The sequence below is a fragment of the Mytilus edulis genome, chromosome 12, assembly GCF_963676685.1.
Source record: "Mytilus edulis chromosome 12, xbMytEdul2.2, whole genome shotgun sequence".
NCBI classification, from domain to species: Eukaryota; Metazoa; Mollusca; class Bivalvia; order Mytilida; family Mytilidae; genus Mytilus; species Mytilus edulis.
Genome location: NC_092355.1, coordinates 42,170,099 through 42,197,203, shown reverse-complemented (window position 1 = coordinate 42,197,203; position 27,105 = coordinate 42,170,099). Strand labels below are relative to the sequence as shown.

Below are 27,105 nucleotides of genomic sequence, written 5' to 3'. Positions count from 1 at the left end.
TCTTATATTAATCTAGTGGATTATACAGTGTGTTGGAAATAAACTTTACCTTTTATTGGTGGAGGATTGGAGAAAGTGATTTTTTAAATAATGGATTGTGAATGTACAAACTAAACTGATTATTGGCGGAGGATTAAAAATTCCACTACTCCCAACTTGTGGAGGTGTGCCGTTACTGGCAGAAGTTAGACAGATACAGTACGGTCGTTCTGAATATTGACCTTCCGTTGCATATGCTTCCGTTGATCAAAGTCCAAACTGACATATTCATCTATGTATTTTTTCAAGTTGTAAGGAAAAAAGAGGAAATGGCAGACATTTTACTTGGGTTAAAAGAGTTTTCCATAACATTTTTCTTCATTTTATACTACTGGATTCAAGCTATTATTTTGGCATTTATTCCATCGAGCTGGCGTGCAAAAGATGTTGCTGGAGAGACGGTGCTCGTTACAGGGGCAGGTGTGGAATGATAATTATTTTCTGGTTCAATGTTCGAGTCATTTAATTACCTTTTAAATTGTTTTAAGGGACCATGTTAAAACGTATGCCGGACAAAGTCCCAAAGAAGCAATTTATAAAAGTTTTCAACAGTTACATTTGCTACAAAAAAGTATAGGTCCGGTATATTTAAAGGGCCGATTTTGGCCTCAAATTTTAGGTTCACATCACGAAAGTTTTTGGACACTTTTTAAACACTTAAATGTCTTTCAATTGATTCGATTAGTTTAAGTGAATGATTTTAACTGATTTAGTCATTAAAAACCCTCTGATTCAAACTTAAATATGAAAAATCTATCAAATATGCCAAAAATCGTCACTTTTCAGATGGTTTTTGTCAAAAATGAAAGTGGCCGCATCCATGTTCATCCTCAACCTTTATATATGTTTTGTATTATCATCAAATACAACTTACATTTCATTATAAATGAACACGAATGTGGCCACTTTCATTTTAGATGGAAACCGTCTAAAAATTAACCAAAATGCTAACATTTTGAAGAGTTCAGTAATTTAGCATGACTTAATGATGCTAGAACGCGATATTTGTGCATTGTATTGTCAAAAACAGCTCATATTTATGTAGCAGAAGCATTTTACTTTCCAAAATATAGCTTAAAGATTACATTTTCACAATTTTCCAAAAATGCTATATTTTGGGGCCAAAAAGGGGTCTTACAGAACCTACTCCTTTGGTCATGTGCAACTTGGTTCTATTTACATTTTAGTGAAACAGCATGAAAAAATTAATCATAGTTGCCAAAATATTTGTATGTTTTGTGTAATAATTCCCAATTAAATATAAAGTGACTTTAAGGAGGGGGGATAGGACCTTTATCAGGACTCCGGGATCGGGTGTTTTTAAGTGCGGGATTTCGGGATTGACCCTTTCACGACCTGGGAATTATTTTTTTTCGAATTTCGGGACCTCAGGTTTTCCTATTTTTAAGCCCGGGATTTCGGGATTTCGTGTTTTTAAACCTGGGATTTCGGGATCAGGACCCCTCCTACCCCCCTCGTTAAGGTCCTTAAAGTCAAAGGGTCATGGCCAAAGATTTTTTTGGGGGGAGGTGGCCAACAGTCTAAAAAGTCTAAAAAGAATTTTTTGCTATTTGTATTGGTATGTCAGTCTGCACGGTTAGCCACTAGTCCGATGCCCCAGACTAGTAAAATTTCATTCGGACTAGTAAGTATTTGCAAAACTTTGTTTGGACCAATAAGAAAAATGTCAGAATATTGGTCTTTGGACTAGTAGTTAAAAAAGTTTTTGGTGCAGACTGGTATGTTGCTTCAATGGTAATTTCATTTGTCCTTTAGGTTTTTCATTAGGCATTGTGTAAACAAAATGAATGCACATTTTACACTAACAAACAATGGGATTTGAGATTGTTTTGTAAATTCATGAAATTGCAAAAAATTGTTTAGGGTTCATTACTCTACAGTCATGACAGTACAGAGCACACAATATAAGGTGATGCTTAACCGATTTTTCTATAAACACTTTCAGTCTTTGGGTAAAAACAAGCACACTAATTGATTACCAGGATACCTGAGAAGTTCTGCAACACTAGCATAACCAGAGAATTTTTAAAAGAAATGCAAATCAATAATTAAAATACTTTATTTGTTGTTTTAACATGGGTAGGCATTATATTCATGTTATTTTAGCCCTCACTATCACTCGGGCAACAATAATCAGGAATATAATGCCTACCCATGTTAAAACAACCAATAAAGTATAGCTTGCATCAATTATTTCTTAATTAAATCCCTTCACTATATGCTTTAAAAAAAAAATTGTGTGTTTATGGTTACATATGAAAAAGGGTCAGTTCATTTTAAATCATTTGGCTTGCCTTTAATGTCTGTCATACATTGCACATATTCCTTTAATTATACTTGATATGCTTAGTTTCCGCTTTTAATCATTTGTTAATTCATGTAGCCAAATTAAAAACTTTCTTTTAAGGGAGTCTCATTGGGGGGGTTCTGATCCCGGATCCCGCTTACTGTTTTGTCAGATACCCGTAACCCGCTTACACTATAACTATGTACGTAAGCAATTCTCATTTTTTTGTAATTTCCCGTGTCACGCTAGACTTCATTTCCCGTTTTCACGGCACAATAATTTGTGACTTTCATGTGTCAAGCTTACAAAAAAAACGGCAATCCTGCGTCACACTTAGACCCAAATGAGACCCTGTTTTAATTGTTATTTCTTTTTTTAGGAAGTGGAATTGGAAGGCTAATAGCATTACGTTTTGCCAGACTTGGATGTCGATTAGTTTTATGGGATGTGAATGACAAAGGCAATGAAGAAACCGCAAAACAGATAAAGGCATTAGGAGCATATGTTAAAACTTACAAAATTGATTTAAGTAATAGAGATAATATTTATAGTGTAGCTGCAAAGGTTTGTAATTTAACAAAATGCATAAATCAGGCTGATAGTTTTCTCGTTTGAATTGTTTTACATTGCCATTTCGAGGCCTTTTATAGCTGACTATGCGGTATGGGCTTTTCTCATTGTTGAAGGATGTACAGTGACCTATAGTTGTTAATTTCTGTGTCATTTTGGTCTCTTGTAGAGAGTTGTCTCATTGGCAATCATACCACATCTTCTTTTTTATATATAATTTTTTTTTTTTATGCATGGCCTTCATCATGTTCTAAATTGAGTGGTTATGACAATAGAAAAAAGAGTATATGGGGCATCCATCCATGATACATAATAAGCACATGCAGAGCAAAAACCACCACAGCAAATATATTTACTCTTTTATTCCTGTTCTTCATCTTTAAGTCACAATGAGGCCTTCAACATGGAGCAAAAAAATCTAACCTATTTGCAATTTTTAGAAGTCCCCTTGCACATGTTGCACTGGTTGGATTTTCAAATGCTTCAACTTGTCCAATTTTATATTGCTAGGGAAAATTTACTGCTCTCCGTTCACATGATACCATTTCTATTAGATGAACCAAACAGCATCCAATTTAAGTGATCACATGGCGCACTTTGTGTCAAATCAACATTATATGGTAACAATCTAACATTGGAACATTATACAGACAGTGTAGACCCAACTTAGGAATACATCAACAAAGTTAGAAAATCATGAAAAGAGAGGCGAAAGATATCAAAGAGACATTCAAACTCATAAGTCAAAGATAAACTGACATCGCCATGGCTAAACAAAGAAAAAGACCAACAGGCAAACAGACAAACAAACAAACAGACCAACAAACAAACAGACAAACAACAGTACACAAAACATTACATAGAAAACTATTTCTTAACTCAAAACAAGTGTCCTGATACTTCTTAACTCAAAACAAGTGTCCTGATACTTCTTGGATCAAAACAAGTGTCTTGATATTTCTTAAGTGTCTTGATACTTCTTGACTCAAAACAAGTGTCTTGATATTGCTTGGATCAAAACATTAGTGTCCTGATACTTCTTGGATCAAAACAAAAGTCATGATACTTCTTGGATCAAAACAAGTGTCTTGATATTTCTTAAGTGTCTTGATATTTCTTGACTCAAAACAAGTGTCTTGATATTTCTTGGATCAAAACATTAGTGTCCTGATACTTCTTGGATCAAAACAAGTGTCCTGATACTTCTTGGATCAAAACAAGTGTCCTGATACTTCTTGGATCAAAACAAGTGTCTTGATACTTCTTGACTCAAAACAAGTGTCTTGATATTTCTTGGATCAAAACATTAGTGTCCTGATACTTCTTGGATCAAAACAAGTGTCTTGATATTTCTTAAGTGTCTTGATACTTCTTGACTCAAAACAAGTGTCTTGATATTTCTTAAGTGTCTTGATACTTCTTGACTCAAAACAAGTGTCTTGATATTTCTTGGATCAAAACATTAGTGTCCTGATACTTCTTGGATCAAAACAAGTGTCTTGATATTTCTTAAGTGTCTTGATACTTCTTGATTCAAAACAAGTGTCTTGATATTTCTTGGATCAAAACATTAGTGTCCTGATGCTTCTTGGATCAAAACAAGTGTCCTGATATTTCTTGGATCAAAACAAGTGTCCTGATACTTCTTGACTCGAAACAAGTGTCTTTATATTTCTTGACTCAAAAAAAGTGTCTTGATACTTCTTGACTCAAATCAAGTGTCTTGATACTTCTTGACTCAAAACAAGAGTCTTGATATTTTTTGGATCAAAACATTAGTGTCCTGATACTTCTTTGATCAAAACAAGTGTTCTGATACCTCTTGGATCAAAACAAGTTTCTTGATACTTCTTGGATCAAAACAAGTGTCCTGATACTTCTCGACTCAAAACAAGTGTCTTGATTTTTCTTGGATCAAAACAAGTGTCCTGATACTTCTTGGATCAAAACCAGTGTCTTGATACTTCTTGGATCAAAACAAGTGTCTTGATATTTCTTGGATCAAAACAAGTGTCCTGATACTTGTTGGATTAAAACAAGTGTCTTGATATTTCTTAAGTGTCTTGATACTTCTTGACTCGAAACAAGTGTCCTGATACTTCTTGGATCAAAACAAGTGTCTTGATATTTCTTAAGTGTCTTGATACTTCTTGACTCGAAACAAGTGTCTTGATATTTCTTGGATCAAAACATAAGTGTCCTGATACTTCTTGGATCAAAACAAGTGTCCTGATACTTGACTCAAAACAAGTGTCTTGATATTTCTTGGATCAAAACAAGTGTCCTGATACTTCTTGGATCAAAACAAGTGTCTTGATATTTCTTGGATCAAAACAAGTGTCTTTATATTTCTTGACTCAAATCAAGTGTCGTAATACTTCTTGACTCAAAACAAGTGTCTGATACTTCTCGACTCAAAACAAAAATCCTGATACTTCTTGGATCAAAACAAGTGTCTTGATACTTCTTGACTCCAATCAAGTGTCTTGATACTTCTTGACTCAAAAAAAGTGTCTTCATACAAAATTTGATAGCTTTTAAAAATGGTTGTGTTTTTCTGTCACAATTTAAGAGTTATATCTCTTTATTATACAAACTACAAGTGTTCTATATTTTATTTTTTTCAAGAAAGTTAAATCCTTTATACATTTTAACTGTTTACAAAATTTTGAATTTTTTGAAATACTAAGGTTTTTCTACCTCAGGCATAGATTACCTTAGCTGTATTTGGCAAAACTTTTAGGAATTTTGGTCCTCAATGCTCTTCAACTTCGTACTTTATTTGGCCTTTTTAACTTTTTTGGATTCGAGCGTCACTGATGAGTCTTGTAGACATGGTAGACGAAACCACGTCTGGCGTATATATAAAATTTAGTCCTGGTATCTATGATGAGTTTATTTATAAGTCAGAAACAAAAACAGACTTGTTCATAGATATAGGAAGATGTGGTGTGAGTGCCAATGAGACAACTCTCCATACAAATAACAATTTAAAAAGTAAACCATTATAGGTTAAAGTACGGCCTTCAACACGGAGCCTTGGCTCACACCGAACAACAAGCTATAAAGGGCCCCAAAATTACTAGTGTAAAATCATTCAAACGGGAAAAACAACGGTCTAATCTATATAAACAAAACGAGAAACGAGAAACACGTATATATTACATAAACAAACGACAACTGCCTGAGCTCTGACTGGTAAATAGCACTTCAATTGCAGAAAACTTTCCAAGAAAAGTAAGGTTGAATTGGACAAGGAAACAGATGGACTTATAATAAGTTTGTAACTAAATCCTCTCAGTGGTTGGTTTTTTTTTTTGCTGTTTATTCATAATCATATTAAACGTAGATCTGGCTTTTTTTCCCTCTCATATGAATTGTTTTACATTTGTCATTTCGTGGGCTTTTATAGCTTTCTATGCAGTATGGGTTTTTGGAAAATGACGCAGTCATTGTTCCATTACTGCCGACCTGAACTTCATTACATTTCTCTGCCTACCGCGCTTGGTTTCGTATTTACTATTTTCCATACAAACTGGAATCTGCTTGTGTTATCATTATGCATGATCATTGTGTAGTTATCAGCCAGGAACCAGTTTACACTCGGTTTCATATTTACTAACTGGTTTCTGTTTGTATTCCATTACACTCGAACAAAGTGTTGTAGTTTGACGGGAACCAGTTTAGAATTTGTAAACTACAAAACGTAATCGGTTATTGTTCATTCCGTTTTGGTGTTTCATACCGACTTAAATGGTTTGAATAAGCTTAAGACCCTTCAAACATTAATGTGATAGGTATATTAAAGACTGTTTTACAAAAGGATGGAACTGTTTTACTTTCAAAGTCGTACTATAGTGATATCTGTCATGTACGGATTTCCACTCTCACCGGTTATTTTCTTCTTTTACACGTGCTTTTGAAACTTCTTGTTTAAACATCGCAAGTTTCAAAATTGTTATTTGTGTGAATTAAACTTATTTTTACAATCATGAAGCGTTCCAGAATCATTTTCAAGCAGTTTCTTCTTCTCTTTGATGATGGAAAATATGTTTTCTCAAGAAAATACCGCAAACGATCGCAGAGGAATTGAAACGTACAAGTCAAGTCGGCACCTAGTCCAAATAATTATGACGTCTTGAAAGGCTATTATAATTTTTTTCTTTGACGCCTTACATCGATGTAAGGCGTCAAAGAAAAAAATTATAATAGCCTTTCAAGACGTCATAATTATTTGGACTAGTCGGCACCTGGTTAAATTGGCATCTAGTCAAATCGGAACCTATTTGACGTCAATTCGGCATCCAATAATATTTGTTATAATATTTTCTATTCAATTAATTAATAACTGTTACCAAGTACATAGTGAATATGTTGTTGTGTATTTAGGTAAACAAGGAAACCAAAGTGAATATGTTGTTGTGTATAAAGGTAAACAACGAAGCCCTTACCCAACTGTTGTTTTAACAATTAGACAATTATTAAAATAAAATGGAAAACTATGTGTCCTTTTCAATAAATCAAACTTTCATGCCAAATAATTAGCCAATTTAAGGTGTTTTTTTTCAGTAAAGTTTAAACAGCATTAAACCAACAATTCTGTAAAATGCTCAACTGGTTAAAATAATGCATAAAAATATCCAATATCTCATGTATTAGTCCAAATAATTATGACGTCTGGCAAGGATATTTTATTTTTTTTCTGGGACGCCTTCCTACGACGTTCGTAGGAAGGCGTCTCAGAAAATAATTAACATAGCCTTGCGGTCATAGGAAGGTGTCCCAGAATAAAATTAAAAAAGCCTTGCCAGACGTAATAATTATTTGGACTACTCATATATATATCATTAAAAATACACCAAAAAAGTCATTTAGTTGAGAAAAATAAATATATACAAAATGTACATGAACACCCAAAAATTGCTAAATTCTGGCAACCCCTTTCTTATTTTTACTCTTTTTGCTTAAAATACTGTTAAAAATATATATTTAACATGGGTGATGAATTGACTAAATCAGGTGTCGATTTAACCAGGTGCTGATTTGTCGAGGTGCCAATTTAACCAGGTGCCGGTTTGACTAGAATTCTTTGACAAATGTTTGAAATTACCTGAGTTTCATTAGACCTTTGATAACAGTAACAAAAAGATTATTTACTTAATATTTTGTGGGAGAAGGGGGTTCAGACTGTGGTATCAGGTCTGTTCGCGCCCAATACACTTTCGCACCCTACACGTTCGCAGCTCGCACGGTCGCACCCAAGGTCTGTTCGCACTTCACTCATTCGCGCCCAATTTTAATTCAAATTCAAGTTGAATAATTGGAAAATCATGATTGTTGTTTTAAATTGCTTTGGTGTAAATACTGAATGTATTTATAGCTTGGTATGAGTAAACATTGAAGATTTTAAAGGAAAAACACAAAAGATAATTGTTTTTAACAGCTTGGTCCCTTTGATCTGAAACAAAGAAGCAATAAAATATAGGAACCAAAATATAGCAATCCACTATTATAATCAAAACATGATAAAATTTATTCACCACACAGAAAAAAACATAGTCAGAATCTCATTTCATTTTGAAACAAGTCAATGAAACAAAGTTATAGCAATACACTAACCAAAACATGATTAAGAGTTATTCAACACAAAATAAAACGTTGACAAAATACCACTTTATTTAGAAAGGATTATTATTATTTTTAACAATACACTATCCAAAACATGATTAAGATTTATTCCACACTTTATTTTGAGACAATGACAACAATTATACTTATAAGAAAACACTTGCTTACAGAGTTATTAAACACAAAACCAATTAAGATTGGGTGCGAACATGTAGGGTGTGAAAATGAAAGGGGGCGAACATGAGTGGGCGCAAACGTGAATGGGCGCGAACTGACCCGGATTCAGACTATGTACCAGTGAGAAATATACAAGCCTTTATACGGTATTTATTTGTACAATTCAGGTAGTCTTGACCTATTCATTTGTCTTAAAAAAAACAGCCAGTTGTCACCTTCACTTCACACACACACATATACAAATAACAATTATATGCTTACGAGACATGTTGCATTGTTAAACTAATTAAGGTATGTGAAAATCAAGACTTGCATAAAAACTATCCCAATATAAGAGACAGTGGCGTCATTTTTCCTCAGAGCTTTCAGCTCTTTGATTCTCATTATTGAAGGTTGTATGGCAATCTATACTAGCCAACCTTTTATCGTAATTTGGTCTCTGGTGTAGAGTTGTCTCATTGGCAATTATACCATATCTTTTTAATCTTATATCAGTAAATGTTTAACTCATTTTATCATGTTTATTTCAGACAAAAGAAGAGGCTGGAGATATTGATATTCTAGTTAACAATGCTGGTATTGTTACTGGGAAAAAATTCCTCGAATGTTCTGACAACATGATACAGAAAACATTTGAAGTAAACACCCTGGCTCATTTCTGGGTAATATATTTTTCTGTTTTCTTCAATTTGTTGTCCAAAAAAAATATTATCAATTGTCTAGTTACAAAATGTAAGCAGATGTCATGATGTTTTAAGAAAATGAAAGCAATAGATAACTTTGGAGTTATGTCCTTCTTCTGAGAAAAAAATCAATAATACCGGCGTTGATTACGTCATTTACCATACAGAGGTACTGCACGTTTACACTGCACATAGTGTAATAGGTTAAAGGGGAGATAATCAATTTTGCAGGACTGGCTTATCTTTTAGTGTATTCCCTCACAGTTCTTATTCTATTCCCAACTTGATTTTTTTAAACTTTTTCCAATATAAACAAGTTGGCCTACTATGCATTAGTGTAAACAAGACAAAACATCTGGCCTCACGGTCATAAAACTTTCGAGCATGATTTTTGTACTCAGACTCGAAAATCAACCAATCAAATTGATGGATTTCATGTTTTTCGAGCATGATTTTTGTGCTCCGAGCACTGAGCAAAGTTTTATGCCTTCAAGGCCTGGTACTGTAAATTCAGATTATATTGCATGCATTTCTTTTTGCAATTTTTTTGTCATTTTAGACTGTAAAGATTTTGAGAAAAATCCTGTTTATTTCATATAAAATATTTCAAATTGCGAGTTTAAATTATTGTGTTTACAACTCTGTTGCATTTTTTGCAAATATATAAACCTCTGAATTTACAGTAATTAAAACTTAATGTCTTTAAAATTGAAAGACTTATAACTATCAAAAGTCAAAAACTTGCTAGCTCCTACGTCATTTGCTCTCAGGTTGGTAGTTATCTCATTGACAATTCACCGTTTCAGAATCTGATGCATTCTGGGTAATATTTTCAAAAGTGTACACCAAAACGTCGTGATTGGTTGAAAACGTCCAAAACAATGAAAATTCAACCAATGGTGTGACGTTAATTTCATTTTGGGGTACGAACAATGAAATTACCGATAGTCCTTTAGATTCTGAAACGGCCAATTATACAACATCTTCGTATAATTATATATGGCTGCAAAATCAACATGTAATTTATGCAATGTAGACTTGGTGCAGTGTTTAAAATACAACAACATTCAGCATCATATCTTATAATTATAAAATATCTTTCTTTAATTTTTGTGTTATTTTCACATTTAAATTATTCTTAATTAAAAAGCTCTGCAAGCTTTGCGCTTTCAATATTAACATTTAAATGTCTCCATTGGAGAAATATTGTAACACACTTGTTGCAGTGGTGGAATCTATAATTAATTGATCATACATTGTTGTTATTAGGGAGCTACCATTTGATTTTTATGGGGGGGCTAGGATGAAAAATTGTGTCCTGCTTTTTTTTTTAGTTGTAATCTCTGTCCTGCCTTTTTATTTTTTACTCTATTCGGTCCTGCCTTTTTTTTTACTAGTTTATCCTGACTTTTTTTACACAAATTGTCATCCTGCCTTTTTTTTTTAACAAGTTTCTCATCCTGCCTTTTTTTTTTACTCAAAACTCCTGTCCTGCCTATTTTTTTCAAATTTCATCCTAGCCCCCCCCCCCCCCCCCCCCCCCCATAAAAATCAAATGGTAGCTTCCTTATGTAAAATGTAAAGGTTCTTTCATGTACTTGTTATTTTGCGTCTGAATTGTACTTCACATATTAAACTGTTTTTGTTGCAGACCTGCAAGGCATTTTTGCCGGGAATGATGGAGAGGAATCACGGCCACATTGTTACTATTGCTAGTTCTGCTGGATACCTTGGGGTAAATGGGCTTTCCGATTATTGTGCTAGTAAGTTTGCGGCTGTTGGATTCGATGAATCCATGCGATTTGAACTTGAAATGATGGGAAAGGAAGTGAAAACTACAGTTATCTGCCCATTTTATATAAATACAGGGATGTTTGATGGTGCTAAAACCAGGTAAATCTTATAAACATTCATATTTTGGAATTTGGATTTATTTATCAGAAAATTTTGTAAAAACAATGAAATCCCAATGAAAAATAAAATTGTGTAAGAATTATAATGGAATCCTATATATATATTAAGAGATCAATTGTTAAGAATTAGTGCAACAATCCTATGTAATTCAAAATTGATTGCATTCTTGGTTTAAAGGGGCACAAGCTGTCAAATTCATGGTCACCGATCTGACTCAAATTCTCCTATTTGATTTATAACAATGTAAAACATTTATCCAAACTTATCAAAAGTCTAAAATAAACAGTTTACAGAGCATGGGGTAGATAATATATAGGTTCGTGTCGTGTGTATTTTAGTCCAGACGCCATCTAATTAACTATCGATTTGACCTCAGATGACCATATAAGCTATGTAAACATAAATAAAGATATGAATAGATTAAACCAACACGTGCAATTGGATTTTTATAGGTCTGTTTGATTTTATTTTATAGATTAAAAATAGATGTTTCGCATTGCTTTTAACCGTATAAGAATGATTTTATGTGCATCGAATTAGTAATCAAATGATTTACCGTAGTTTCACTTTCATTGTTGACATTCTTTTTCTTTAAATAACCAGTACACGTAAAATGCATGCGTTGTCAATCTCTAGCTAGGGGTTAAATTGAAGTTCACATGAATACGGATTTAAAGAGGTCGTCTCATTCACTTGCAAGTGAATTAACAAATAATCAATGTTTCTTAGCGTAATTTGACAAAATTGAACCTTTTTGGCTGCAAAAAGCGAATTTTTATTTCACTATTTCACTTTCATTATTGATTGGATAAAAAAAATCAAACTTTAGATTTTTTATATATCTCGTAGCTAGTGCCCCTTTAACAGAATGACTCTTTTGAAACATTATTTTTTTTCTGTTTCTTTTGAAGGAAATTATCTTAAGGATATAGAATTGTGTCAAAATAGAGATTGAATGTATAAATTGTGAAATCATGAATATGTTAGTATTTTTGGTGTTTGATTTTTTATAAAAAATAAATTTTAAATTTCTCATTTCATGCAAATAACCCTTACAGAAAAGTATCAATAGATCAGTGTATTTTTCTGTTTCTCAATTACATGACTTTATTGTTTATATATATTTGTTTGGATTGGTAGATATTTCTAGTAGCTAAATTTTTATTTTTCAGATGGCCATTTATTCTACCCATACTAGAGCCAGAAGACACAGTCAACAAAATTGTAGATGCTGTTCTCTGTAATCAACACATTGTCATGTTGCCAAAGAGTCTGTATTTCTTTATGGCATTGAAGGGGTAAGTACCGTAGTTCGGGGTGTATAGTGCGCATTTATGTATATTGCACACCCCTATATGGTCCAATTTACTTGAGAAAAAAGTTTATTGTTTGTATAATATTTATAGACATTTCCGGTAAAGTTATTATATCAATTTTTGTGGATTGAGGAAAAATTGTATTTTTGTAGATCTATATTTGATTTGGTAATGATCTTGCCAAAGTCTTGCATATAAGTCATTACGTTGAACATTGGAAGACATGGTTCACTTATTCCCATGTGTATATAGTGTGCATTTGTGGATAGTGTGCATTAATGTATATTGCACACCCCTTTATGGTCCAATTTACGTGAGAAAAAAAGTTTATTGTTTGTATAATACAATGTACTCATAGACATTTCCGGTAAAGTTATTATATCAATTTTTGTGAATTGAGGAAAAATTCTCTCTTTGTAGATACATATGTATTTTATTTGGTGGTCTTGTCAAAGTCTTGCATATAAGTCATTATGTTGAACATTGGAAGACATGGTTCACTTATTCCTATGAAATCCACAAAAAATAATATCCTCCCGATGGTAAAAAAATGTATATTAAGAAAATAGAAACAACCCTGACAAGATGTTTTACTGGCATGTACTTAATTTGGAATATGACATACAGACTTTTTTCATTGCTATTTAAGACTGCAATTAATATCATAAATATTATATTTGAGGATTGTTTGAATACTACTTACAGTCAGGGGTACTACTTGTACAAGTGTATTTTATTTACTTGAAGAAGTAAAAAAAAATATACACATATAAATAATAAGTAAATTTGTATGATACTTATACAAGTGAATTTTATTTACTTGTATAGGTAAAAAAAAATTGGCTAAGTTATGTCCCTTAGGCATTCAGAATTTTTTACTTGTATAAGTAAAAAAATCATCCTTTCTTCTTTTCTTGAATTCTTAAGATTTCTTTGCTCTAATAGAATTTTAAATTGTGTACCCTTTACAGATGTCTTTACTAATCATTTAAGTGTAATTTCATGGACAATGAAAATCCCATTTGTCTGTCATCTTCAGAACACTGCTCATTTACAAGCCCCAAAGGAGCAATATTTGAAGGCCTTGCACAAATATACAAGATCTTTGCTCAATCAGTTTCTTTGATGAATTAAGGTAGATGGGGTGTCTAAATTATAATCCATAGAATCTTTTAATAATTTGCCAAAATGTAGTTCATATCCTGCTTGTTTAAAAACATTAATAAAAAGAATGGGTCACCGAACTTATTTTCACCCTACAGGTTGTTCAAAATTGTCAAGATTTTGTATAGATTATGCATGGAAAACCCATTTTTCCGCCATAAAACGCAAACCACACCATAGAATTTAGAGATAAAATATGAGAAGATAGCTTCAATATTATGCTTTCAGATAAGAAAAAGAAAAAATGGGGTCACAGGACTCATTTTCTTGCTACATGTAAAAATGGGTAAATTCCTAACACATTCTATTGTAAAAGTAATACTATCTGGATTATCTGCCCTTGCATTTGAGTTGCCTCCCCTTATTTGATAAAGTTGGAAAAAAATGAATCAAACAAAAGAATTCTTATTTTTGTAAAATACAATCATAAATCTGATCAAACATGGCATTTTCTATATTATAATGAAAATTCTCACACATGAATTACCTACTACTATAAAAATTTGCACATTTCATCAAAGATCTAGACCTTGTTTTCTAGTTTTTCAAAATCCAAGATGGAGGAAGACACCCTATCTACCTTAATGAGATGAAACATTGAACTTTAATGAAAAAATTTGAGCAAACCTGGGAAAAATCATTAAAGGCATGATTTTACATCTCAAAACTTGAGGATTTTTGTGGGATTGTAAGAAAAATTTACTTATACAAGTAAATTTTTTAGAAAATTAAGGGGAGATTATTCAAACATTATTTATTTACTTATATGTGTATATTTTTATTTACTTCTTCAAGTAAATAAAATACACTTGTACAAGTAGTACCCCTGACTGACTTATACTAGCCGAGATATAGGACAAATATTCACCAATGGTCATTTTGGTAATCTAGTCAGGAGCCTGTAATTCAGTGGTTGTCGTAAGTTTTTGTGTTACATATTTGTTTTTTCGTTCATTTTTTTACATAAATAAGGCCGTTAGTTTTCTCGTTTGAATTGTTTTACATTGTCTTATTGGGGCCTTTTATAGCTGACTATGCGGTATGGGCTGTGCTCATTGTTGAAGGCCGTACGGTGACCTAAAGTTGTTAATGTCTGTGTCATTTTGGTCTTTAGTGGATAGTTGTCTGATTGGCAATCATTCCACATCTTCTTTTATTATAGACATTCCAATTACAGTAGGAGATAACTGTATTGTATTTTAAGCTCTGACAACATCAGTTGGTGATTTGATGGTTGCAAATTAAGTTTACTTGAGACGCATTAGCGCATCCAGTTAACGGTTATTTGCAACCATCGAATCACCAATTGATGCTGTCAGAGCTTTAAATACAATATTGTCATCTCCATTCTAATGAAACTGACAGAAAACAACGTCAAATCACACATTAAAAATTTGTCATTCATAGTCATTTTCATAGCATCAATACACCTTATCGCTATTCCCGCTTGACCCGAGAATCTGTTCCGCTTGAACTATTGGCGTCATACAACAATCACTTTTCCATTGTGGCGTCAGATATTTTGAATTATGACGTCAAAATTTTACGGGAACCTGTGTGATGTCCAGTAATGGCGGACAAATAGCGATAAGGTGTATTGTTAATTGAAGCCTTGAGAATTGGTGATGTTATCCAATCCAAATGAACATTACAAACGATGTTGCATGGAATTAGTTATAATCAACCCTTTCTCTTCATGAAGTGACTTGTTGAACCAGACAAATTGTATTACTGATAGCCTATCATACATTTCAGAATCCTGCCAGCTAAAGTTCAATTTCTTGCATGCCAATATTTTGGGATAAATAATGTTATGGACGATTTCAAAGGAAGAAACCAAAAATTAGAATAAAGCTTTTTAATGTAAGTCAGTAAAGTGTGCATGCTGGTTTATTCAGTGCTAGTTGGCAGTGCGTGCTTTCCTTATTTTTCCCTTGCTTTATTCCTGTGCCTTTCCAATTCATGAAATTTTGGCTTTGGTTTAAATTTCTGTCCTCTGGGTTAGAAAGTTCGTTGAAAGGGACCTCTGTGGCAGAGTGGTCTAAGTAGTTCATTTATGGTATTAAAACAGTAACCTTTCAACACAGAGGTAGTGAGTTTGAAACTCTACTTGTGACCAGGTGCATTTGACTGGCCCCAATGATACAGCCAAAAGTGCTGAAAGTGGCATTACACACCATCAATTAATCAACGGTTACAAGTGAGTGAATCATCATAAAATACAGTTGATTTTATAAAACTATGTTTGCTTTGGCAGGGTTTTACCATGTAAAGTGCTTTCCTGTGTTTGTTACTATTTTGGAGTTTCAAATGTGATGGATAATTTCAGAGGAAAAAGCACAAAAACGGATTGAGAAGGCTCATCTATACTGATTTATTGGTAGGTGGCAAATGAAAGTGGAATAAGTGTATGGTTCAAAATTGTGGCTTCAGACATACAGGAATGAGGACAAAAATTAGGTTATAAAAAGATGTAATAGTAATAATGTAATAGTGTGGACCATATAATTCTGTTGTGTTCATAGTGTGGACCCTTTGCTTATACTGCTATGACAGTGTGTACCTTACTCTTCTTTTACTTTGATAGTGAGGACCTTACTAGAAATCTATAATTTACTATATGCTTATATTGCTTTGACAGTGTGTACCTTACCCTTCTTTTACTTTGATAGTGAGGACCTTACATATATACTCTGTGCTTCTGGACCCTTTGCTTATATTGCTATGACAAAGTGTACCTTACCCTTCTTTTACTTTGATAGTGAGGACCTTACTAGAACTCTATATGCTTCTTTTGCTTTGATTGTGTGAATCTTACTCTTCTGTTGTTTAAATAGTGACAGTCTCAGGCTAAAAGTGCTTTGAAAGTGTGACTGGTATGCTTTTTTTTATGTAGTTTACAACATGGCAAGTTATAGATGAGGGGCCTGATGGGTTATTTTCGTTCTTCGTCATCAGCCCATTTTCGCTATTGTGATCAGTTTTTCTACAGATTTTTTTTTTTATATTTTCGTGATCCATGATCATGAAAATTTATTTTCTGGGAATCTTGATTGACAAAAAATTCAACTTGTGAATTGTGATGATTGTATATATCATAAACTTAGGGACGACATCAAAAGTTTAATGAAGAATGAAAAACTTAATTCATATAGTTTTTTCACTGACCCCCTACCCCCCTCTTAACTTAATTTGGAAAAAGATGATTGACCAATAAGGATATACAGTTAACTCTCGTTGTCTCGAACTCGGTTGACTCGAAATTTCGGATGAGTCGAAGTTTTCACGTGGTCCCGAACTTTATTCCATACAAAAGTATGTAATTCGACTCCTGATGAGTCGAAATTGGATGAGTCGAAATTTCGGTTGAGTCGAACTAAATTTACGGTCCCAAGGTAAACAAAAGCATTCAAAAATCATTTTTTATCTCGAACTAATACACATATGTCAAAACATGACCTCCGGGATTTAAATGGATTGAAGAGTTAATCTGACAATACACGTGTAATTAAATTTCCGGTCACTGACCACTGTATTGATTTATGACATGCTATTTTCATGAGTGTTTTCCTAAGATTATCTTTTGTAGAATTTTTATAAATAATTACTGATAAATTGTTAATGTTCATGAAAAAGTATTTTAATTGTTTACAAAACAATTAATTTGTGATTTACACTAATGAGCTTGGGTGTGTATAAAGTGAGGATTATGGCTTCCGTTAATGATCACCTAAAAACTACTCAAACGGCGTCTTTAATCTTATTATATGTTCTTTTGAAAACAAAGAGTGAGATAAAACAAAATGAATAGAAATCAAAATTTTCTTAAATCTCTTGTATCCGAGAATAAACAATTTTGTCAGCTATTAGCGACCTGAATTACGAAACTGTCGATTGGAAATTACTCTCTTGGAAAAGCCATAGGATTTTTTTTTTAATTGAAACAATTGAATAAGTAAAAATAACAGTCATTATAATAATAAAAGACTGTGACATACAAATACATCGATCTGATACTAGAATATCGATCCCCTTGTCATATTCACCCGGATTTATTTTAGCTTTACCAAGCTAAGCAAGAGTTGTGTCCCTTAGATTGGCTACTTTCTGGTGTTCGTTTGAGTCGAACTACGTGTATCTCGAAATATTTCTCTGGTCCGGCTGACTTCGACATAACGAGAGTCGACTGTATATATATATGTAAAATCGATGTCAATTTATACAAAACTTGCAGCAATTTCACCCCCACCCCCAAACTATTTGAATTAAGTTTTTTATCCTTCATTGATTTTTTGATGTCGTCCTTTAGTCTTTTGTGTACGAATTTATCATTTTTTATGCAAACATATCGTATAATTGTCAATTTTTTTTTCTTTTTATCAGTTATAAGATGAAAATGTGGCCGCTCATTAATTGTCGAGTTTTGAAGCCGTAGTTTACCGATTGTCACCTTATAGTTAACAATCAACAATAAACATGGATATTGAGCACGTGTATAACATGTACAATCAGATTATAGTTTATTTTAGTGACGTATGCGTATTGCGATCACCAGATTTTCACGAGGAGAGTCACGCTTAGGTCACTTTGCATATGGAAAATATGTCGGCGAATTGCTTCCTGGAAGCAAGCAATTAAAAAAAAGTAAACTTCTTCTAATTGTGGACAAATTAAAGAATTTTCTTCAGAAAAAGGTTTATGTACATAAGTTAAATGGTGAAAACTATCCATTTTGTTAAAAAAAAAAACATAATTATTGATATTTATCGCTATTTTGTGCATTTTTCTTTTGATCTTATTTTGTGATAATTTTCATATCATGCTTCTCGCTTGAGATGGAAAAATTATCGCTAGAAACTAAGGAGGCCACGTGGCGTTGATAACGAAATTGACATGAAATTGACAACGTCTTCATAGGTAAAATTTCGATAAACAGATTATCAATGGTCATCTCAACTCGATTGCTTTTCTCACTTTCGCTGTACCAGCTCAAGCGAGAAAACCAATCTCGTTGAGATGATCAACGATAATCTATAAATATTGAAAACTTGGTAACTGCCTCAACAGTCAAGCAGATACCAACTATTGCTTCTATGTGACTCATATTTATCACAATGATGAAATTTGAAAAAAAAGTTATTATTTTATTAATTATTTTATTTTAAACTATATTAACCGGATTTTTGTGACAAAAATGTCGGTTATTGATTTGGGGATGTACGGCGGGGCGGCCGGGCGGTCGGGCGGGCGGCAATCAAATGTTGTCCGTGCATTAACTCATGAACCGTTCAACCAAAGCTTTTAAAATTTTAATATGTTATTACTGACAACTATACGAAGGTCAAGTTCAATAATGGCGATTAAAGATTAAAAAATGGAGTTTCCAGTCGTGTCCGTGCATTTACACATGAACTGTTCTACCAAAGCTTCCCAAATTTTAATATGTTGTTACTGATGACAGAATGGAAGTCAAGTTCAATAATGACGATTTTGACTTTTACCGTTCAGGAGTTATGGTTCTTGAAAGATTGAAAAATGGAGTTTCCAGTCATGTCTGTGCATTTATGCATGAACTGTTCTACCAAAGCTTCCGAAATTTTAATATGCTGTTACTAATGACAAAATGGAGGTCAAGTTCAATAATGACCATATTGACTTTTACCGTTCAGGAGTTATGGTTCTTGAAAGATTGAAAAATGGTGTTTCCCGTCGTGTCCGTGCATTTTCTCATGAACCATTCAACCAAAGCTTTTGAGATTTTAATATGTTGTTACTGATGACAAAATAGAGGTCAAGTTCAATAATGACGATTTTGACTTTTACCGTTCAGGAGTTATGGTTCTTGAAAGATCGTAAAATGGCATTTCCATTCACGTTGTTGCATTTACTCATGAACCATTCAATCTAAGTTTTCAAATTTTAATATGTTGATACTGATGACAAAATGGAGGTCAAATTTGATATTGACGATTTTCACTTTCACCATTCATCAGTTATGGTTCTTGTGATATTGCCAGGACACAAATAAATGTTAATAAATCCGGTTTGCTGTCGTTGTGACAGCCTCTTGTTATATATGTTATCAAGATAAATCATATATATTATTTATAATGGTCTTTCCTTTTTCAAAAGGGAAAGACCTTACTTTATTTCTTATTATTATACATTATTTCAATTGTTTTTATTATGCTTCACGTTAAAATGCAATATTTTGATTGGCTAATATGAGGGTGTTAATTTACTCTATCACATGGCTGAGATGGTGACATTGTTATTTAATGTTACCCTCGATAATCAAAAATCGATAATTTAAAGGACAATGAATTGAGATTACATCAAGCAATTAAATGCAATGCCTTAAAGTTCTACGTTTAGGCTCAGATTTTATTATTTGACTGTCAAAATAAAATAATAAAACAACATCTTCACTTTAGTGGTTTTTTTTCTAATACCATTGTTATTTTTTCGTGACGTCATAGAAAATACTTTTATAATAAAATTAATCTGTAAAAGACATTAATCGTAGAACATTCAGTATAATCAATTAAGTAACACATAGCTGAGAGGGTGATAGAGCAGATTAGTACCCCCTGAAAAAGCATTGTCAACCTTGGCTTGCGCCGCGGTTGACAATGTTTTCTCGGGTAACAATCTGCTCTATCACCCTCTCAGCTATGTGTTATTCATATAATATTTACCTTGACCTTACACCTTGTTAACAGAAACTCTCAGAAACCATTATACTTTCAGGAGTCTTGAATACTGAAATGTTTGGCTCCTTAAAACGTGACTTTGTTACAGTTTGGAGGGGGATAGAACCTTTATCGGGACTCCAGGATGGGGTGTTTTTAAGCTCAGGATTTCTGGATTGACCCTTTTGCGATCCGGGAATTCTTCTTCTGAATTTCAGGATGTAAGAATTTAAATTTATTTAAATTTTGGGACCTCAAGATTTTGTGTTTTTAAGCCCGCGATTTGAGGATCAGGACCCCTCCTTACCCTACCCCACCCCCCCTCAATTTGACTGAAGAAATATTACCTTGCTGTAAGGGGCAAAACCCCTGTTAACTGTTTCTGAAAAGTCAAATTTAGCTATAACTATCAAACCAAAGGTCCTAGGCCAATGGGGTCGTCAGCAATAAAATTTGGACTAATGACTTTGACAACAACCACAAGGTCAAAGGGAAATGTCCCAGGGAGCAAATTATGTGTTTTTGACCTGATCTTCAAGGCTTTAATTAAGTGTGCTTGAAAGCAATTTAAAGTTTGACCTTGACCTTTGACCTTACTTCTTTTTTGAGATATCTCTAAAACCCTTATATGTACAGGAATCGTTTATAATGAAAAATGTTTGGGTCATTAAGGCAACCTTGGTACAATTTGACCTAAGAGATTTGACCTTTCCATTTGGGATTAGTCGCATAACATCTCTTTACAACTTCTGAAAAGACCAAAAGGGTACAATTTGTTATCATATATGATCAGTAAGACAAGATCTACAATTTAAACAACATAACTGAAATTTAACTTCAAATCCTTACGAAACATTAATCAGCGAAGAATGATCAGCAAGACAAGATCTACAAATAGGTCATCATAGCCAACTTGGTCAGCTAGAAGACTCCTGATAGTGGCTATTATAAAACTACACTGTATATGACATTTTTTTTTACCAATTTTTGGAATTGGTATTTTTGTATTATATTAGTAAAAATTATGAGCAATACAAGATGAACAAAAAAGATATTTTAGTCATGAATTACATTTTTGTCCATATTAATATTGAAATTATCCATCTCACCCACAGGCACTTGTCTCAGAATATTTTTTTCATATTAAGGTATAAAGAAAAAAATACATTCTGAGACAAGAGCCTGTGATCTCACCAGATGATCAACATAGGCTCTTTTATATAGCCTCTTGTTTAAAGATACTGGCTTCCTTTATAACAATTAAAAAGTAAGAGAATCAAGGTACAATGTTTCAAGCACATGTGATACTTATATATGTGCATTCAACATCTAATCTAAGGTGGATGACTTAATCACACTGGTTTGAGGTACCATCCTAAAGATCTAGGCTCTTAATTTGTATTATAATTATTTTTTTTGTCTTTTACAGAGTGGTTCCAACCAAAGTGCTGGCTTTGATATGTTTATATTTTGGTGCATCAAACTCCATGGATGATTTCAAAGGAAGACAAAAGAAAATAGAATAATTGACAATGGTACCTAATGTCCATGATCAGTATTGTTTGTTATAGTTGAGATGAAATGATTTCAATCCTGAAATGAGTGCATCTTTTTTACAAGTGTAAAAGACTTAACATATTTGTATGATGCTTGATTTTGTTCCTTTTTAAGTTAGATAAAATTGAGAATGGAAATCGGGAATGTATCAAAGAGACAACAACCCGACCATAGAGGTATATTTTATAACATTTCTGTAAGCTGCAAATCTAGAATTAGTATACAAATATTCATTGTCAAGGTAATTCAAGGTCATAATGAATATTTGGCCACACCAACCTGTAAATCTACTCTACAAATGTACTTACTGTGGATTCATTTATTTTCGTGGGATATCAATTTTTTGTGAATTGAGGAAAATTTGCATTTTAGTGGGTTTTTGATTTCATGGTTATTCCAATCTCTGCACACAAAATCTATAGAAATTTTGTCATTCATTGCATGAATATTTGTATTTTATGGTTCCTGTACCCACAAAACCCACAAAAAGTGGTATCACATGAATAATGTTGAATCAACAGTAATTTATTTTGATGTCACAAATGAAAAGTGATGATTGTTTTATGACGGACCTTAGGTCAATTTGTGCCAAATTCAAGACAATTGTATTAAAATCACAGAAATCAAAAGAAAAGTAGTGTTCTGCTCAGGGAGATTTCAATTAGGGCATTAAATATGTTTCTGCTGTTTGAGATAACGGTACAATTTTACATGTCCTTCATACAAAAGAGATGCATTCAATTCTGGATAGAAAATACATATACTGTTATATTGTATATGCTGTTTATTATTTACTTAGATTAAAAATGTTAACAAGCACTGCATTTGTATTTACACTGTGTAAAAGCTAGTATATTTATTCATAGCACACCAATTTAAAGGATTTTTTAAAATGAAAACACAAGTTTAATACCAAATTTAATGTATTTTTTTCAAATCTTTTGCCGCAGGCATCTAGAAAAGGAACAAACATGCTGTTTAATTTTTTTTCTGGTAAATGGGAGATCATTCAAACATAATACAATTTCCTTCAACCAGGATTACTAATGCATTAGAAGAATGTCTTCTAAGTCTGATATTTGTGTAATGTACCTCTAGATGCCAGTGTATTTGTAGTGAATTTTGTTACAAAAAATAAAACAACATGATGTTAAATTTTGCTTACCATGATACCGGGTTATTTAGAAATAATATTTTTTTATATTTTATAAATATGGCTGTCACTTATCTATATCAATTTATATCTATTTAATTTACACTGATTTTGTGATTTATGCCATAAGAAGTTTTTTTTAATTGAAAGTCCCAAGCAATCATGTTACTTAATATCTATGGTATCATTCAAATTTTTTATAAATTTATAGATTTATAGATTTAGGGAGCTACCATTTGATATTTATGGGGGGGCTAGGATGAAATTTGAAAAAATAGGCAGGACAGGAGTTTTGAGTAAAAAAAAAAGGCAGGATGAGACACTTGCAAAAAAAAAAAGACAGGACGACAATTTCGGTAAAAAAAAGTCAGGATAAAACTATAAAAAAAAAGGCAGGACCGATTCACAGAGTGAAAAATAAAAAGGCAGGACAGAGATTACACAGCTAAAAAAAAAATGCAGGACAAAATTTTTCATCCTAGCCCCCCCCCCCCCCCCCATAAAAATCAAATGGTAGCTCCCTTAGCTGTGTTGGATAAAAATCAACCTTATGCATACATATATAAGACTTTTGATTGATTTTAGAACATTGAAATACATATTGAAAAATGAGTTTTTGGTCTTTTTGAAGAGTTGATTTTGAGATAAATACATCAATGTTGTATTTGGTATTTTATAATTATGATTTCTAATTGATATAAATATTCATATACATATAATATATATACATATATTACATATATTTATACCATGATTATCAATTTTTTTATATAAATTGTATTTTGTAATGACAATCTGTAAAAATGTTGTTTCAGTACAATATACCGTTCAAGTGTACAGAAATTTATATCATTTTTTATGTGACTGTGCTAATGCTAGAGTTGTAAATTTGTGTTTTTTGTAAGATTTTAAATTTTGACAAGACAGTCAGGATCAAATACAACACTAACACATTTTTCAATAATAAAAGCCTGAAGCACATGAGGAGTAGTATACTTGTCATTTAAATTTTCTATAAACTTTTTAATTATTTGCATTTCTATCAGGGTAATATTTTTTTTATTTAATACTTACATACACTGCTGACCAGAATTAAGTTTGAGATACAATTTTGTGTATGTGTAAAAGACCAAAGTTCATGTTTTATACATAAATTTAATTGTACAAAGGTCAACATTTATAAGATTTGACCTTTGAATCATAATTTAAAATCCTTCTATGTGTTGCCATGGTGATGTAGAATTAAACATATATTATTAGTGTGCTGAAAGCACATTTGTTTTGTATACAAAGTATTAGATTTTATAAGCTTTAGATTATTAAATAAAATTGTTAAATTGTTTTTTATGTTTGATTTAACCCTTGAACCCTCAAATCTATAAAGTAGCTAGGGATGTATTTATTCTTTACAAGCTGTTAGTTTTTCGTTATGTGTTTGTTTATTCCATATTAGCTAGAGGTATAGGGGGAGGTTTGTTACTAAAAAAAAAATCAAAAACATGTTTAACCCCATGTTTGCACTTGTCCCAAGTCAAAAACCTATAAACTTTGTTAGTCTTGTGTTTTTTTATAATTTTGGTTCATTTGTATCTGTTAGTTTTGTGTGACGTCCTTTTTTGGCAGTAATAGTGTGTATCTCAAAAACAATTTAAGATTATTGCTTAAAACTTTACACACTTCTTAGTTATATTAATTTAAAGATCTGTATACTTTTTGGTGAGGATTCAAAATTTTATTTTCGAGTTTTTTGTTAAAAAAAGGGGGATTTTCAGATGTCACGCTGTATCTCAGAAACCTATTCTGATTATTGCATAAACCTTACACACAAGACGATGGGCGTATCATGCGCTCATGGCGCAGCTGTTCATTGTCTCTGGATTCATTCCTCATTTCCATTCTCTATTTTATATGACAAAAACAATACTGATGATAGAAATAGCTAAAGGTTGACATAGCCAAGAAGGCATTCTTTAAGAATTTATTAAAAGTGTTTTGTTTGCTATGACAAAGTTGTGGTTCCCGTACATACCGAACTGATTGTACTTATGAATACACTATACTTTAAATGATTTGAAAGGTATAAAAGATTGTAGTCTTTACTCTTTTGTGGAAAAGAAATTTGAAAATTGATCAACCAGAATTCAGACATGTTGTGGCAGCCATGCATTAATTTCTCCTGGTGAATTGATAAGTCTTGAGTATCAATGAAATATTTCCACTGGACAAATATATTTAAGGAATGACTGTAATATTTTTTCTGTCTATGAAGAAATAACATAAAAAATTTGGGGCACACTGAATAACGTGCGTAGCGGGTTATCTAACAGTGTGCACCACATTTTTTATGTTATTTCGAATAGACAGAAAAAATATAAGCCATTTTTTATAATTTAATTCTAAATTCCATTTTAAACCGTAGAAAACCATGAAAAAACGTTGATGACGTCACGGTCACATGACTTAATTATGTCTATGGGCTCATAACAAAATAACGTCAGCCAATCAGAAGATGCGTTACATCTAAAATTAAATAATTTATTAATCAATCATTCAAATGAAAAAGGAATATTTCCAATGAAGTTTGACAGAAGAACATTGCTGCCATTTTTCGACAGACACCATCTACTTGTAAACACACCTATCATGTAATTATGTCTTCAACACTTCTTCAACAAATGGAAATGTTACCTCAACATATATTAAAAGGAGGGCAAAACAGAAGAGTGGTGGATTATTTCAAGTGTAATTCTGTAAAAAAATATTTCCCCCTTCAGATTCATTGACCAGTGAGAAAGACTTGTTACATGCCTGTAAAAATGATCTATATGACCTTTACACCTCAACTTGCGAACTGCTTCCATCTTATAAATTCCCTGCTGACAGAGCACTTTACATAAAAGCAGTGAGGAGTAGGTTACCTTTCAAGTTGAAATTGGCAAGAAGAATGTTCAACCCTGAAATCTTTATGTATCTGTCTCAAGTCAGGAGCCTGTAGTTTAGTGGATGTTGTTGTTTCCTGTCTGTCTCAAGTCAGGAGCCTGTAGTTCAGTGGATGTTGTTTGTTTCCTGTCTGTCTCATTTTTTAGCTCACCTGGCCTTAAAGGCCAAGTGAGCTTTTCTCATCACTTGGCGTCCGGCGTCCGGCATACGGCGTCCGGTTTCGTCGTTAACTTTTACAAAAATCTTCTCCTCTGAAACTACTGGGCCAAATTAAACCAAACTTGGCAACAATCATCATTGGGGTATCTAGTTTAAAAAATGTGTCCAGTGACCCGGCCAACCATCCAAGATGGCCACCATGGCTAAAAATAGAACATAGGGGTAAAATGCAGTTTTTGGCTTATAACTTAAAAACCAAAGCATTTAGAGCAAATCTGACAAGGGGTAGAATTGTTAAACAGGTGAAGATCTATCTGCCCTGAAATTTTCAGATGAATCGGATAACACGTTGTTGGGTTGCTGCCCCTGAATTAGTAATTTTAAGGAAATTTTGCTGTTTTTGGTTATTATCTTGAATATTATTATAGATAGAGATAAACAGTAAACAGCAATAATGTTCAGCAAAGTAAGATTTACAAATAAGTCAACATGACTGAAATGGTCAGTTGACCCCTTTAGGAGTTATTGCCCTTTATAGTCAATTTTTAACCATTTTTCGTAAATCTTAGTAATCTTTTACAAAAATCTTCTCCTCTGAAACTACTTGGCCAAATTAATCCAAACTTGGCCACAATCATCTTTTGGGTTAGTAGTTTGAAAAATGTGTCTGGTGACCCGGCCATCCAACCAAGATGGCCGCCATGGCTAAAAATAGAACATAGGGGTAAAATGCAGTTTTTGGCTTATAACTCAAAACCCAAAGCATTTAGAGCAAATCTGACATGGGGTAAAATTGTTTATCAGG

General features: G+C 32.7%; 1 protein-coding gene across 3 annotated transcripts; it reads left to right on the top strand.

Moving 5' to 3' along the window:
* Window positions 1-221: 221 nt before the first annotated feature.
* Window positions 222-23,357, top strand: LOC139498508 (protein dhs-3-like). Of its 3 annotated transcripts, none has more exons than XM_071286923.1 (7): window positions 222-459; window positions 2,727-2,911; window positions 9,253-9,384; window positions 11,057-11,298; window positions 12,492-12,617; window positions 16,057-16,179; window positions 21,921-22,058. In XM_071286923.1, exons 1-6 carry the CDS (start codon window positions 234-236, stop codon window positions 16,151-16,153), a joined length of 1,008 nt encoding a protein of 335 aa, XP_071143024.1. In that variant the 5' UTR covers window positions 222-233; the 3' UTR covers window positions 16,154-16,179; window positions 21,921-22,058. The 3 variants fall into 3 exon arrangements, with proteins under 3 accessions (XP_071143024.1, XP_071143023.1, XP_071143022.1); XM_071286922.1 differs by lacking the exon at window positions 16,057-16,179 and adding an exon at window positions 15,555-15,662 and having other exon boundaries at window positions 223-459; window positions 21,921-23,357; XM_071286921.1 differs by lacking the exon at window positions 16,057-16,179 and having other exon boundaries at window positions 224-459; window positions 21,921-23,357.
* Window positions 23,358-27,105: the final 3,748 nt, after the last annotated feature.